The sequence below is a fragment of the Psittacula echo genome, assembly GCF_963264785.1.
Source record: "Psittacula echo genome assembly, chromosome: 4".
NCBI lineage: Eukaryota > Metazoa > Chordata > Aves > Psittaciformes > Psittacidae > Psittacula > Psittacula echo.
Genome location: NC_137738.1, coordinates 59,831,295 through 59,848,264, shown reverse-complemented (window position 1 = coordinate 59,848,264; position 16,970 = coordinate 59,831,295). Strand labels below are relative to the sequence as shown.

General features: G+C 42.7%; 1 protein-coding gene and 1 long non-coding RNA gene across 2 annotated transcripts; one reads left to right on the top strand and one right to left on the bottom strand.

The window, feature by feature from the left end:
* Positions 1–365: 365 nt before the first annotated feature.
* LOC308219952 lies at positions 366–1,702 on the top strand. Its single transcript, XR_013956612.1, has 3 exons — positions 366–460; positions 578–1,154; positions 1,239–1,702. It is a non-coding gene; the product is annotated as an uncharacterized lncRNA (long non-coding RNA).
* Positions 1,703–7,840: 6,138 nt separating this feature from the next.
* On the bottom strand, positions 7,841–14,672 carry ZBTB24 (zinc finger and BTB domain containing 24). The gene is made up of 6 exons (XM_080615900.1): positions 13,164–14,672; positions 12,609–12,776; positions 12,371–12,454; positions 11,590–11,673; positions 9,436–9,517; positions 7,841–8,812 (listed from the first exon to the last, which is right to left on the bottom strand). Exons 1-6 carry the CDS (start codon positions 14,134–14,136, stop codon positions 8,059–8,061), a joined length of 2,145 nt encoding a protein of 714 aa, XP_080472026.1. The 5' UTR covers positions 14,137–14,672; the 3' UTR covers positions 7,841–8,058.
* Between the last annotated feature and the right edge of the window lie 2,298 nt (positions 14,673–16,970).

Sequence of the window (16,970 nt, the reverse complement as noted above, 5' to 3'; positions counted from 1 at the left end):
AGCAGGCCTTAAAAAGAATAAAGGAAAGAAGTGACTTTCTATGCAGCTTCTGATCCTTTTTGCTATTGTTGGGATGGTGGCTGGAAAAAATAAAGGGAGAAAAGCCAAGAGGCACACACCCCCTGCAGCTGTTGGCTTGGCTTGTCTTTAAGGCTGCTGATAGATGGCAGAGCTTCATCAGCTGTAAATAACACTGGGGAACAAGCCTGGCAGGTAAACAGTTACAGGCATGGCAGGCACACAGGTCAGACTGTGAACCCCACAGTGGATTGTGTGCTGTGCATTTGCTGCACAGCCAAGCTTCTCAGAAAAAGTCTGTGAACCCCCGTTTTTGCTTTCTTATTTACACTGACAGAGCTGCATTACAGGACTACTCATAAGCTGCTCAGCAAGTGGGGCAGAGCCATGATGTGCATGACATCTCACACAGCATTGCACTAGGAGGTGTAGGAACAAGGAGGTGAGGATGCTGCAGCGGAGACCCCTGCCTTAAGTAGTGCTGAACCAGAAGCCCTTAAAGCCTCTGTGCCTGTGCCCGGCAGCAGACACCTGAAAGTTGCAATATTTTCTCCTTCAGAGCTGCTGCTGGGCACAGGCATTCTTCTGCTTATTTACTTCCAACCCTCACTGCTCCCTGCTGCTCCCAAAGCAGTGCTGGAGTTGAAGACCAAGCCTTACCTCTGCCGTGCACTTGGCCACGTGGAAAGCTGTGTCCTGGAGCAGCCCCACCACTGTCACCAGTATCTGCTGTGGGCCCATGGCACCCTGGCCTGCGCAAGTCCAAGTTCATCAACAAAACCTGGCTCCATGGCAACACTGGGCACCAACACACACAACCCCTCTGCATTTGTAAGCACTTCCCAAGCCTACTGTAAGCAGGTTTCAACCCTGACAGAGGATGGAAAATGCTCTGATTTCTGTTTTCCCAGGAAGGAAGGAAGGAAAAAGATGTTACACAGTAAGCGTGTGGCAGAGCAGAGGACTGAAGCCAGCTGTCTCCAGAGCTCATGACAGGTGCTGTCAGTACAGGATCATTTACAAGAATGAAGATCCTCTTGCTAATCCTGCAGTGAATAATAGCAGATGCCCAGCAAAAAGAGGAAAGAATAAGTGAACATGACAGCAGCACTTCCCTATTGGTCTCCCAGCCCTTGGTGAGCCTTTGCTCAAGGATTTCCCAGTATATTTGTGATTTCCCCATGGTGGCTCCTTTCCAGGTGAATTTCTTTGCTTTGCAGACAAACATAAAAATCCGGCACCCATAAAACCCTGTGGCAATGAGATTTCCAGCTTAATTACACCATGTGCAAAGCGTGCATCTCCTTTTAATGCAGAAACTCCAATCTGCAGCTGTATTCCCTGCGCATTGCTGAGACACCATTCCTGCTGGCTGCATGTTATGGCACGTGGATGGAGTTGTTCCTGAGGAGTCATGGCTCCCACAGCAAAGCTCTGTGCCTCCACAGCAGCTTCACTCCCTTTAGCACAGCATGTGCTAAAGGTTTGCAAAACAGCTGTAAGGCCAGCACAGGCTCCTGGCAGCACAGCTGGGTCAGGTCACTCTGCACCTCTGAGCAAGGTGCATTTTAAAAGGCAGTGGTGTTGGAAGGGACAAAACTTTGTGGGGACAAAAGTTTGTTGGAAGGGACAAAAATTTGTGTAAGTTTTCATGACATTGTGAAGCAATGGAACAGTCATCACATGACCAGGAAAAATACATCCTTGACATGTATAAATCCTACCGCAAATGAGACAGTTGTGATTTTCATGTGGAAAATATGTTCTGCAGAACAAACCTATGTTAAATACAATAAAAATTGCAGTGATTTATCTTAATAACAATGTGCACTTTTCCAGTTGTATATCCAAGTGGCTTCATAAAATGATACGTTTGTATATAGCCATAGAGTTGGAATGAGAAAGCCTATACAACCTCTGAGCTATATTGCCTGTGAAAAATTCAGACTGAGAAAGCAAGCACAGGTTGCAGAAGGGCTCTGCCATGTAGCCCTCAATTTTCTGTGACCTGTGAGTGGCTCAATGGTGTTTTCTTACAGCGATTCATCAGGGTAACGCTTTGCAGCAATATTGAAGAGCTCCATCCTCACAGTATCAAAGACCATGAAGAAGATCATATTCCAAAAGTTTTGCACCCTTGCCTGGAAGACCTATCCACAAGATGTTATCGTTTCATGTCATGATGCTGTCCTGCTGAAAAAAAAACCCAGAGAACTAAGAGAAATGGGTTTGTAGAAGGGCACATATGAAAATGCTCTGGTAGACAAGGCAGTTTTGATTTACCCAGAGGTACTGGTAGCACAGACAAGCCACAGACAAGCCCACAGCAGCAAACCACGATGAGCAGGACATGCAACTGCTGCTATGTGTCGTAGGCTGTGATGGAGTGATACAAACGAAAGCCTCTTTCTGCTCCTCCTCCCAGGGGCTAGCACAACAAGTGCCCAAGCCTCTGGAGGCTCTGACAAGCAGAAGCTAATTTTAGTAGCCAGGCCATATGGCTTCTGCTATAGCCAAAGAAAGTCTGTACTGCCCATATGTAAAGTCAAGAAGAGAAGCAGCACACCCAGAGTCAAATATAAAATAAGTAATGCTGTTACCTCTACGTCTGTATTTTTAGCTTGATACAGATTAATGCAGCTGAAGCTCATCTTTCCTCCTGTCTCTTTCCTCTTTTTGTACTATAGAACTAAGTATTAAAACCAGAGCAATCCACTGCATGTTAAAAACCCCCCAGACTGATGTCTGCATTTTAGTCACACTTTGGAACAGGCTGCTCAGAGAATTGGTGGAATCACTATCCCTGGAAGTGTTCAAGAAAACATGTAGATGAGGCCCTCAGTGACATGGCTTAGTGGTGGACTTGGCAGTGCGGGGGTAACAGTTGGATTTTTATGATCTTAAAGATCTTTTCCAACTGAGTTGATTCTGTCATTCTATGATTTCATAAATGTGCTCAAATGTACAGACAAATTGTGTTCCTGAAATTTAATTCTGCACATACATATATGACTGGTTCCTGTTACTTCTTTTTCAAAACCAGTATTTATGTGTTTTGGGATCTTTTACTGATAGTTTCTAGGCATGGAAATTCTTCCTGTCATTGTGGGCAAGAAAGGGAATTAACTAGAAACATGCTGCTGATAGTCAACTAATAATCAACATCAAGAAGAAAAGCAACAAACAAGAATAACAGTATTAGCTGGACAGGACTGTTTGCTAACATTTATGATGGACTTTTTTCAAACAAAAAAAAAAAGAGTAAGGCAAGAGCCACCAATTCTTTGCTGTCTCTATCCATTCTGGGTTTTATTTCTCCCCTTCTTTTCACATCGCTTTGTAATTCAGATGCATTAAAACCTATTCAACAGGGTTGTCAATTACCAGAATTGTAAATATTAAAATCTTGACTATGATTTCAGCCACTTTCTGTTACTTGTTTATAACAACATGAAAATGTTCTGCAAGCTTATTCATAGTCGTTAGAGAAGCATAAATGTTTTGCTGGTGATGAGTTAGGCAGGAGTTTGGCAGTACCGCTCTGCTCACCAGCTGCAGCAGGTGTGCTCTGCTGTGCTGTATTCTGTGTGGACAGAATAACAATTACTGCCAATGAAAATACAGAAAGCACAGGGGGTTGTACAATACATTTAAATTACAATACTGAAACCCTTTCAAAGGCCATGCAGCTAATGTTCTTGGAAACGAAGCCCTTTGAAATGTGCACTCGTGCCCTGACACAAGGCCCTAGAGTTTTGCTTCTGCATGATTCTCAGAGGGCTTCCTCACTCGAAACCTCTCCACCTGCTATGGCTGCAGCCATTTCAGTTCTTTTCAGTCCAAGATAGCATCTGAAAGAGACTGAGAAAGAGAACAGCAAAGCATGATGTGCTGAGAATAGCATCATGCTGTGATGACTAATGGGAGGGCCACTGATGCTGTGTCACACCAGGCCCTCATGCTGCCACAAGCCCTTTCCGAGATGCAGGGAAAATGCAGCCATTTGATCACCCAGCAGTCAAAGAAAACACGACCAGGAACTTCTAAAAAGGTCTTCCTACTGCCAGGGAACAAAGGACAGATTCAGCTCCAGAAAGAAGGAAGACCTCTATAAGCTCAGTTTTCCAGGTGGAAGGCAGAAACTGACATCACTTTATCAAGAAATTCAAAGCAAAGCCAAAGGGATAAGCTGATTTTGAGGATGACAAGATGCTAAGAGGACTGCCCACAACAACCTGAAGGCCTGCAGGTGATTGCTGTAACAGCCACAAGGTGCTACCTTTGAGGGCAGGGAGGATCCAGTGGCTGGAAGACGTAGGAACATGTAATAATCAGTTCCCTTGAGGAAGGGATACAGTTGCAGGTGTTAGAAAGAAATTGCAGGACTGGATAGGGAGCTGCTAACTAAATATTTGAATATTATTTTAAATACTATCAGACTGGAAGACCCCACCAGTCTAATCCACACTGCCAGCAGCTCGGCTTCCACACATAGAACAGCAAACTCTTGAACTTTCAAGTGCCAAGGCCAGGAAATGCTTTTTGCAGCCAAACCCATGAATGTTACTGGCAGGTAGAGCAGGTATACATGGAATAGTTGAATACACACTCAACAGTGTTTGCTCTACCTCTCAGGGATTTATTTTTTTTGCCTGAGAATCAGCCAAAATCTTCAGAAAAAGCCAAAATTTCATAAACTTGTATTTAAAAGAATTTTACTTTTCTTGTTCCCCATATTTCAGCTACACTCTGTAACTTACAAATGGAGTAGAAGAAATACAATGGTGTTAATTGATCACAAAATGGATCTTTCCATAGTTATTTTATTGTTCTGTGTTTATGTCCAAAATCCTAATCTCATTTTAACATAATCAGCAGTGAGATGGATTTGCTAAGATTAGTCTATGTGAAAATGAGACATTAAGGTGTTTACTAGCTAAGGTTTAAAGATATTTAGAAAGCTGCTTTGAAATGTAGTTTTTAAAGGATACACTTGTTTGCTAAATAGTTCTTAGTGGCAGCTGGACTAAACACCAAAGATGAAGGGATTTCCCTTCAAATACAAAGCTTTAAGGCTTCAATTGCAGCCTTAACAATGCATACATAGAAAAGGGATTTATTTCCATCTTTAATACAAATATACTCCCTAGAAAGGAAGAAAATGGTGTCAAAAAAGCAACACTTGTGGCATGGGAAACCACACAAACTTCTCAAGTGCAAGCCACAATGCGTGCTGACAGCTTCAGTGATGCAGGGTGCACGATGAGTCACTGCTGTGCTAGTCACAGCAGCTCATTTCTTCACTGGTAACTTGTAGAAAAACATAAGAAAATTCCAACCCCCAAGCTTCTTTAAGTCATAGGGAAAGCATCAAGCAGTCAGTATGTGATAGTGCATAACTGTAGCATCGTACTTAATTCTGCAAAGATAACTTCATGATGAACAAATCAAAGTTCAAAAAAGGAGGAAAGGCATTAATAGTTACTTTACTGGTAGTCTTAGAATTTAGCTTGTAACCAGCTTTTAAGCATTTCAGGATTCATAAATAGATGGCAGAGAAGGAACTCAGTGTAAGCTCATGTAAATTTATGATGACCAGACAGTATTATGGCTGCACATTGCAGTATTTTAAGATGAAACTGCCAGAATATTTATTGTAAGCTTAAAGTTACACGATTATCAGCAAGATTTTCTTAGATGTTGTAACAAGCTTTACTGTACTTTTTAATGCTCTTACAGCATCAAGACGCCATCAAGCCTCTGAAGTACAACAGCAGAATACACTAGTTCTCTTTGGTGGCAGAAAGTATACAAATCATATTTCTCCATTTTGAGAGGAAAGAAAAGGTGAAAAGTCTAAACACGTTTTTGCTGTGGGATGGTTTGAGTTTCTCCCCCCCTCCCCTTCACTCATTTGTTCTCACTGTCTACCCTTCTCATGATCCATTTATATAAAAACTGATCTAGTATTTTGAAAAACTGGAGGTACTTACTCAAACTCCCGCAGCATGCAGTCAGGAGCCAGCTGAGTAGTCTGGACTGGAGTGAGGAATGTCATCCAGAATTTGGTCTCTCCAGAATAAGACAGATATAGACATACTGGACTGAGGGCAGCAGAAGTCCACCGAGGTGAATAAAGAGCTGGGGCACATGATGGAAAAGGCTGAGAACTGTGTTTGGCTTAGGCCCTAGGTGCATGCAGTGTTGGAAAGACCTTCCTGCTGTCTTCGACTACCTAACAGGAGGTTGTGAAGAAGACACTTCTTGGAGGCATAGTGGTAAGATGAGAGGCAATGAACATAAACTGGAACATGGGAAATTCCAATTAAATACAGGAAACATTTGTATCACTGCAAATATGGTAAAACACTGGAACTGGTGGCCTAGAGGGGCTGTGGATCTTCATCCCTCAATGCATTCAAAACTCAACCAGACCACAGCAACATGATCTAGGCACACCTGCTTTGAAGAAGATGATGGACCAGGCAGCCTCTGGCAGCCCCTTCCAGTTTGATTTATTCTATCATTATATGCACTGGGCTTTTATGCCAGTGACTCTCTGGGCAGTCATAAAGCCAAGCGTGTACAAAGACCTTTTGTTTTGCTTTTAAATTCAAATTAATTTTTGCATTTTTCATTTGTTAAAACACAAAATATCAATGTAAATCACATTTTTTTTAAAAAAGGACACTTTAAAACCACAGTGATGACTGAGCACATTCCTTTAAGTACCAGTTGTATTTTATCTGGTTTTTAACACACTAGTACACTATGTGAGACATGACCAGTAGCCAAATTCGAAAATGCAAAGCATATGCCCTGGCATGGTATTTTATAAAGATGCCAAATCTTTTTTGTTAGCAGCCAGTCAGTCAATGAAAATAACTTGTATGCATCTAATTTAGTCAGCGAAAATAGCTGTACAACTTTAACTCAGTATGCCCCATTTATGTAGCTCATTATGCTCTGAAGTGATTTAAGTCCCCACGAAAAACAGTTACCAGCTTTAACATATATTAAAAGTAACATTACAGTCCACTCTCCAAAGTACAAAAAATAACGCTTTAAATATACACTGGCTCCTAAGCTTACAGAATCCTGTCAGGAAGAGAAATTTGCAGTTCAACAGACAATGCCTTCAACATCAAGAGCTCTTCAAAGTGCTTGACAGAGTCTGAAAGCACTATCCCCACTTACTAGATGATGAAATAAGGCACAGAGGTTAACTACCTTGCCCACAGTCACACAAGGTAAAGCTAACAGAGCAGAATTTGGGCTATTCAGTTGTCCAGTGTAACCACCACATCTCATTGCCACTATTCAAGTCTAATGGCTTAAGCATTTCTGAGGAGCAAAACTTGTACAGCACACAGTAAACAGGAGGGGTCATCCCGGGCCAGTCAAAGGCTGCAAAAATTCCAACCTGAACCAAACAAATTTGGTAGTCGGTAAATCAAAATGCACTTCAGGGAATGATCACACAGGAAATTATACATTAGCCTGCAGAGAAAAAGCTCATTAAACATAACACATATGGTGTTAGCTTTCCAGAAAGTACTGACTATCTTAAGCTTGACAGTAGTTTAGGTAATCCTGACTTCATCAGAGAAGTCTCACTTTCTGATCAGCAGACATCTTGAACACTGTTCTTCTACCAGCTAGGTATGCTTCTTTTAAGAGTCACACAGGAATGTGACTAAGGGGCCAAATAGCTCCTCAGCAGGCATGGATGTGTATGAGGCACAAAACTCCACACTGATCATGTGAGGTGTGGACTAAGTGGTATAGAAATACCAATCTGGAAAAATAAAAGAAGTCCCAAATAAATAAAGGTAAAAAAGCCTGAAAGTCACCCATCAAAATCACCAAGAAATGCATCTTCTGATAGATTATGCGTAGAAAAGACAGTGCAATATGTGTTATCACTGCCTGGATGAGAAGCAATGCTATAGCCCAGCCCTCCGATGACAAATAACCATTTCAGAAAGCCCGTCCTTGAACAGGATGCTCACGAGATGACTCATTTACTGACAGAGACTGCTAATGTGATTCAGAAACATGTACACTTTGATTCTGTTCATCACTGTTTTGATGGGAAGGAACCGTATCTTGGCTAGAGTGAGAATGCTGACTTGACTCCTTAGTCAGCTGCACATGTGGAGCTCGATGTGAAGATTCTGCTAAGTGGATGCCTTCATTTTGTCCTTGATGAGCATGGAATTGTTCTAGTGCTTCCTTTGAAAGAGTGATGACATGCATTTGTTCAGGTGGGCCAGCCTCTATTTGGTTTGCAATCATATTGATACTTTGGATTTGTTCCACTTGCTCCTGCTGCGCTGAGAGCAACAAGTTTTGCAGCTGCTGTGGTGGCTGAGCAAGCAGCGTGAGGTTAGCAGCCTGCTCTGTTGTCATATTTGAGGCATTTTCTGCGGTGACAATACTAATGCCTTGATTATGACTAGGCATGAAGTTTATATTATGTACTGCATCTGTAACTAGTAGTTGAATTTCCTGCCCTCCAGAGGTGGCAAGTTGATACTGCTGCAGCTGAAGAATGTTTCTCACTACTTCTGAACTAGTGTTGGTGCCTGCGGCAGCACTGGCTTCCTGAAACTGCTTTTCCTTGCTATGAATTTTCAAATGAGACTTCAGGTTGTCCAGACGAGCAAACTGTAAACTACATTCTGGGCAGGAGAAAGGCTTTTTGCCTGTGTGTAAGATACAGTGTCTTCTCTTGGCACTGGAATCGGAGAAGGACTTTCCACATATACCACAAGAATATGGCTTTTCTCCTCTGCAAAACAATGTATTGATCTCATTAAAATATTCACTTGGACAATGCTGCTTTCTGCAACTTATTATAGAATAAAAAGCTTAAACTATTAATTTATTTTGCTGAGTCATAAGCACTTCAGAATTGTGACATAAAAAAAAAAACAACAAAAAACCTTTCTCTAGTTCACTTCCTAATTATTTCTACTTGACTTCACAAACTGTAGACACTTCCATTAGCATATACTCAAGAGCTATAGAGATAACATAACTGCCCTCCTGTTACAATATCAGAGGTACAAACTCGTGTTACACACATCATAGCTACTGTTCTGGTGTCAAACATAAACTCACTGTAACATTTTCACATAAATAGTATAACAGTAAGTACATTGTCATTAAACAGACACAATACACCAAAGAAGAACCTTACAATGTCCTGGCACACTAGTATTTAACAGTGAAGTACTTTCCACTACCATTTCTTTAAACAGATCAAGGAAAAAAATTTAAATAGATCTAGCAAAAATACACCCAAAATGCAAACAAGCCCTGACCATTCTACAACTGAACAAGCACTACCCACGGGTATCAGATTAGAAGTTACTTTTTTAAAGAATGTAATAAATGTTAGACATACTTTACCTGTGAATTCGAATGTGAGTCTGAAGAGAACTTTTAGCTGTAAATGATTTACCACAAATTTCGCAAGTGAAGGGCTTCTCACCTATCAAAAGAGGTTTGTCATCACTTTTTTTATATAGCACTTCCCATCAATGTATTAAAAAAGATTTTCTATTTTACCATACACAGTATCAAGTGTGTACTGGCAAATCCTCACACTTCTGCCATGGGTCAGGACAAATATCTGAAACTGAATGAACTCACTAGTTAAATAAGGGTACAGTATTCTAAACATACATCTCTGATGTTTCTCCCCTTTGAAGATACTCAAGAGTAACAAAATCCGTACCTATGATACAGGTGCAGGTGTTCCACATGGAACATACAAGTTAGAAAAAGACTGACCCTGAACTAGTAGGCATTAATGCTAAACTCACGTGCAGCACCACGCAGATGAGTAAGCCCAAGTTTCCAAACCTGAAAGTGAATCCATTATCTTAACAAGTTGGCTGGCTTCCTATAAGGCTTCATGATCCCAGGTCTATGATATCCTGGGAACACTAGTCAGATCAAAATTAAATTATGGTGGGTTGAATAAATTCTGTTTGGTTGGTTTGGATTTTATTTTTTTTTAACTGCATTTAAAATTCTTGTGTCTAACTGAGTAGAAGCAGAGGGGCCAAATTAAATAACAGAAAGGTTCACAAGAAACAGATACTATCCAACCAGAGCAAATCCTAATTCACACCATAACACATCTAGTTCCAGCCTCCTACTGAAAATGAGAGTAACTTCCTAGGTAGACTGTATTCACATGACACAGTGTTACAAAAGTGCTGCCATAGCAGAACAGCCATATCGATGCTAAGATAAAATCACAGCACAGTCAGCATTGGCAAGGACCATCTATAGTTCCAACCCCCCTGCCATGGGCAGGGAACATCTGTCCCCCAAATTCCTTAGAATTTTACTTCTTACTTTTGAGATGGGACAGATCAATTGTTGTTTCTGCAATGTTAATACTGGTGTGTGGCCTCTCTTTTCTGGAAGCAGAGTACATGGCAAGGGAGTTTCTACTAGAACTCACCTTAGTTTACCTATTTTTGCAGTGTACTTTGCTAGTACGCTTCCTCTTCTCATTTCTCACCACCAAACTGATTTCCCACTGCACTTACAGAGCTGTACCAGCTTCAGATACAAAACTGTTGTGTGTGTCAACAAACACCGTGTTCTCCTCAATAGAAAATGCAGTACTTGTAAGTATCACAAGTTAACACTATTCTGGGCACACTAAAAACTCACAAAAGCACAAGTTTTGACGTCATTTCACCCCAGGGAATTTAAAGATGGGTTATTTTCACTGAGAGAAGGAAATGAATGAGATACATAACTCAGTCTTGTGCGTATGTAATAACCACAGGCAACATGCTTTAGAACAATTTGATTTAGAGAAAAACCCAATCACCACTGTTCATAGCTATTTTAAAAGAAAAAAAATATTCACATGTCATCTTTTGAACTTACCCTTCACAAAAAGTTATTTTAAGAAGCTTATGCTTTGTTATCACGAGAGGGTAGATCAACATATTTATCTCTGTTATCCAGCCATTTTGGTATCACCTTGCCCTCTAAATCTCTCAGAACACCCTCTGACGCACTTGCATTAAATGATCCCTCCCAGCACATCTCTTGCGAACGTCTGGTTTATTACAGTGCAATGAAAAGATAAAAGGAAATTAGTGTTCTGGTCAGCAGCACTTTTCATAAGCACACATCCCTCACACACAGGGGTGCCCAACTCATTTAAGACATACACTTTCTGTTACTAGTTAGCTCATTTCAAGCCCCACACATGCTGGATGTGTCTCTACTGATAAACTGAATTCCCAGTCCAGGATTCTACCATAGGAGAACATGCATTTTCTGCAGGCTGTATAAGAATGGGGAAAAAAACCCCACTCTTCCTACAATAGATACTACTTCTGCACTATTGTAATACCAAGGTTTTTGTGCTCCTGCACTCTAGATCTCTTCATCAGCAATACTGGCATCATTATGTACAAGTAGAACAGAAGTTCCTCCCACAGGCACAAGGGTCATTTGCCCAATATTTTCTTGAAGTCTCTGTTACTTCAAGAAAAACCAAAAACCACAAAACATGACGGACGATATTACCTGTATGTGTTCTTAGGTGTTTCTTTAACTGAGCTGCATCCATGAATTTGCGACGACACTGGTTACATTCCGGCAGCGAATGGCCTTGTCGCAATAACAAAAAAAGTGTCAGTGCATAAGTGATCCCCTGTATCTCTTCAGTGACCTTTGTTAAAGCACTTTCCTGTAAAATAACCACTTCGATATAATATAGAGAGAAAACAAAAGGTGATAACACTGCCTCCTCCCTATCTCAACTGTCACACTCCTATTCCTCTATTAAATATCATCATGGGAAAAGAGGGGCCTGGTACCTGCTCCCCCCCAAACACGCCTTCTCTTGAAGTTTCGTAAATTCTGATTTTTTTCCACTACTTCCTGTGTGTGTAGCTTAATCTCCATCACGCTCCAGAAGCGAGGACACTTCTTAAAAGCTTGTTTGCCATTACTAGTCCAAGGTAGTGGGAAACTACAAAGCAATTTGCACAACAGGCAGTGGACACAACTGTTTATACAACTCTTAGCTTCTGTGTAACACAGACAGGAGGGCTAAAGCAATCAAGTTGTACGTTAAAACCAGCCTAACTGATTTTTAGTCATCATAAGAGTCCTTCTCCATTAACTCTTTTTCTAAACATTCAACGTATTACATGCCATTTTGTCTCTCTCCTCCTATTCCTTGTTATATCAAGACACCACCCACCAGGGTAGCATCACTGAAGAATTTTCAGCCTTAGTCAATCTTTAGGAGGACAAATCAATATGGACTGTAAGCCAGCTCTTCAACCCAAACTTGTTATACCTGTGTGTACTCGATAGTGGCTCTTGAGCTGTCTCTTTTGGCTGAAGTATTTCCCACACTGATCGCACGTAAAAGCCTTCTGCCCTGTAAAGAACATCACTTATTAAAAAGCCAGCCACATTCAAAGCAAGCATAAGGAAATAAATAAGCCAGCACACACAAGCGAGAGCACAAATACTTTTTTTTCAGGAAGGCAAACCACTGGGGAGAGAGGTTCCATTCGCCTTGAAATATTTACCTGTATGCAGGCTCATATGCTCCAGAAGAGAATGCTTTGTTGTCAGAGCCTTACTGCAGACAGTGCACGTGTATGGCCGCTCTCCAGTGTGCATCCGCTCATGGACTTGAAGAGAATGCTTCTGGGAAAAGCCTTTTCCACACTCACTGCACTTAAAAGGGCGCTCCCCTAAAAGCAAAAGATGACATTTTAAAGTATGGATGCATTATTTCTCATTAGAAATTCTGACAGGGAGATGCACTGCAATAAATAAGTCACTAAAAATTACTTTTGAATAGTGGTAAGGAGAATTAAGAGACAAGCTTCACACAGCAATAAAATCTTTAAGCATTGCCATATAATTCAGCATTTAAACAGTTACATGATTGACTAAACTGCAATCAAGGGAAGACATAAAGGCTGTGAGGTCTGCTGACAGGAATAAAAGAGCAAACATAGGAGACACTGTAATTTGGACCAGCATGCTATTCTGGACAGTCCTTGCTGTAGACAACAGCCCACATCTCAGCAAGTCACTAAACCCTGACCCAAAAGCAGCAGTCTCTTAATGCCTACCTGTATGACTTCGTTGATGAATAGCTAAGAAGTGATTGTATTTAAATACTTTGCCACAGTCTTTACAGCGAGCTTCAGAACCTGCACGTTTTCTTTTTCCATCAGTTCTCTTTACCAGTCCTTTTTCATCCTCATCACCAAGAAGCTTATAATCTTTTAGCTTGACTGACCTCCTTATTCTACGTTTGCTGTAACGGCTCCGAGTGCTCTGTATTCCTTCTGATTTGGGATCATAATTCTCATCTTTCTCAGCTGACAGATCGACAGCAGCTTCTGAGCCACAAGCACGATCATTTTCTTTTGCATCCTTCCTCGCTGGAGCCTGTTCGCTGGCAACTGTTTCTTCTGTTGCAGTGTCTTTTGTTGTAAAGTTCTGCTTATTTTGCATGGAGTTGTTCTCTCTCAGCTGCACATCTTCAGCAGAATTTCCTCCTGATTCTTCTTCTTGGACATTCCTGACTTTCCTCGGTCGCCCTCGTTTTCGCTTTGGTGGATCTTCATTTTTCTTGTCACTTGCAGTAACAGCTACAGAGGCTCCACTATTAGCTGGAGCTGGTAACACACTACCTGGGCTATGGCTGGCCTGATAGTCTGTGCAGGCCCACACCAGGTCAGTCACCTTCAGCAGCTGTGCAGTAGCCAGAATTTGTTCTGTGCTTTTCTCACTGGCACGGAGACAACCAGTGTAGATAAATTCTAACAGTGCCCCAAAGGTGTCTGCAAACATTCCCTCCAACATGTAAATTGACTGTCCTATTTCACCCTCATCAACAAACATCATTGAGAAGTATTCACTGCTGGCAGCAAGCAAAGCTTTATGGGCTCTGAACTGCACATTCTCCACTATCAGAGTAATGTCACAAAGAAAATCCTTTTTCCTTTGTTCTTCAAAATTAGCTAGAATGGTATCTTTGTGAGCTTTGGAGTGGATGATGACCAGTTTCTCAGAAGAATCAGGAGTCGTTTCTGCCATTTTTATTGCAAATATGAAAGGAGGTGCCTACAACAACAGAATAGCTTTAATTAAGGAATATTTCAGAAGTTTGCATCACAAGACACCAAATATCATTTGCTTTACCAGTCAACAGCATTCAACAGTTACTGAAGCAATTTTCAAGCCTCTGAACTTTCTTTAAAAAAAACACCACCAATGCCAACACATTTTCTTTCAAAAGTGTTTTTAAATCATAAGAAATGGCTACAGATAGCTTCTTAGATGAGAACTGCTGCCTATTATTTCACTTCATTATCTCTGATGTACTGTGAACTGTATAGCATCCACAAAAAAAAAAAAAAAAAAAAAAAAAAAAAAAAAGGCTACCCTTTCTGAAAACTCCTTTCACAACTAAAACAACTGGACAAAAAGAACTCTATGTTCACAGCTCCTAAATGGTGTATTTGGCCTGCATGGCAAGGTTCTGGTACCAGAGGGGCTACAGGGAGAAGCTGCTGTGAGAAGCTGCCAGAAGCTTTCCCTGTGTCTATCAGAGCCAGTGCCAGCTGGCTCCAACATAGACCCACTGCTGGCCAAGGCCAAGCCCAAGCCCATCAGTGATAGCAGTAGTGACTCTGGCATAACAGAAGGGGAAAAATCCTGTGCACAGCAACTGCAGCTGCTGAGTAAGAATATGTGAGAGCAACAGCCCTGCAGACCCCAAGGTCAGCACAGAAGGAGGGCAGGAGGTGCCCCAGGTGCAGGAGCAGAGATTCCTCTGCAACCCGTGGTACAGCCCATGGTGAGGTAGGCTGTGTCCCTGCAAGTACATGGAGGTCCATGGTGGAGCAGATCTCCATGGAGGATGCCACACTGGAGCAGGGAAAGAGTGAGAGGAGTCCTCTCCTGAGGACAAAGGAGCAGCAGAGACAACCTGTGATGAACTGATGACAACCCTCATTCCCCATCCCTCTGTATTACTGCAAGAGAGGAGTTAGATAAACTGGGAGTGAAGTTGAGGTTGGGAAGAAGGGGGGAAAGGTGTTTTAAGATTTGGTTTCACTGTCTCATTATCCTACTCTGATTTGATTGTAATTTCCCTAAGTCGAGTCTGTTTTGCCTCTGAAGCTAATTGTTGAGTGATCTCCTCCTGTCCTTATCTCAACCCATGAGCCTTTTGTTATATTTTTTCCTCCCCTGTTCAGCTGACTTCTCTTTCAGAACTTACCTGCTAAGCTTCAGCCTACGGAGGTGGGCAATAAAAGCAGAAAACCAGCAGCTTTTTTTTTTTAGGAGCTCTGTCTAAAATAGGTGTGGCTATGCTAACTACTAACCATCAATCTGGTGTGCAGAGCTTCTTCGACAGTAAACTACAAAAACTAAAAAGAAAAAAATAAAATCCAAGCACTTCAGAAGAATCCACCAAACACTACTACAGAAAAAGTGTGCCAAAAATGTCCATTTCAAGAGGATCAAATGAACCAAAGGTGAAACAAAGTAGTTACCTCCCATCCTAACTTATAAGTATCATATTAAATACAAATATTTGTATTTCTATTTAGTGAGCCCAACAGTTCCAATCACTGTAATGGATGCTGCAAGAAACAACGTATGCTACGTACAGATGATACCCAAATGCTGCTTAAGTGTCCCACAAGTAAATTTTTTCAGCTCCATTCAGCTACCAAACAGTTCATGATGGAACTAAATTGTTTCATCCAGCAGCTTTAATTTCTGGAATATGTTAGCCTGGTGCTGCCGGAGCACCCTAAAGCAGGGCTGCAGGTCTGACTCCACAGTACCTTGCAGTACATTAGGGAACTGGTAGCAGATGTTTCACAGAGGGTTTTGGCATTCAATCATGAGCTGACTTAGTATTTTGACTGCAAAATTCAAACCAGCATGTAATTGAAAACTCCCTCATAATTCTAGAGTAAGGCTGTAGAATGACAGAATCAGCTAGGCTGAAAAAGACCTTTAAGATCATGAACTCCACAGTTACTCCAGGACTGCCAAGACCAACAGTAAACCGTATCACTAAGGGCCTCATCTACACGCTTTCTAAACACTTCCAGGGACGGTGATTCCACCACTTTCGTGGGAATTGTTGGAACACGCAGGGGAAGGCTCCCACGCAGCCAGCAGCTCGGCCAGACCTACTCCCGCCCACCCGCTGGTGGGCTGTTAAGTGCTCAGGAGCACCACGCGCGTTCTGGGGTCTGGCTCCCAGTAACAGAGCGCGGCCCAGGGCCGGTTCTCCACACGAACGGAGACGACGGGCACCGCCCGGGCAGCGGAGAAACCGTAAAACCCGCGGTGGGCGGGGCGCGGGAGGAGGCTGGCGGCACCACAACCCCCTCACCCGCCCCCCGCAACTCGCTCCCGCAGGTTTCGGCCGCCCGCCCGCCCGCCCGCCCGCAGGGAAGGCCGCTCGCCCCTTCAGCAGGCGGTGCGCCGCGTGAACCGCCGGCCCGTGTTCCCTCACCCCGGCTGCCCAACCCCATCCCAGGCCCGGCACCTGCGGCCCAGTGCTGTGGAGGTGGGAGTCAGCCGGCACTCACCGCTCCCTTGCCGGGCCCCCCCTTAGAGCAACCACCGCTGCACTTCCGGCCCCGGCGGCAGCAACAGAGGCGCGCCTTGCGTCCTGACGTGCCGCGCAGCGCACGGCGGGTCGGCCCCGCCCTCTGCCCGTGATCCCCGGGTGGGCTGGGATGTGTAGTAAGCGTTAATCGAGGTTTGGGATGAGAGACTTTAATTGCAAGAGCTCACAGTTAAGAAGCTGCTCCTGGAAAACTTGGCTTTGCTCACCGGCCGTGTTGTAGTGGCCCTGAGTTATGAGAATGATGCGGGTGTGTGGGGTGAGGATGCACAGC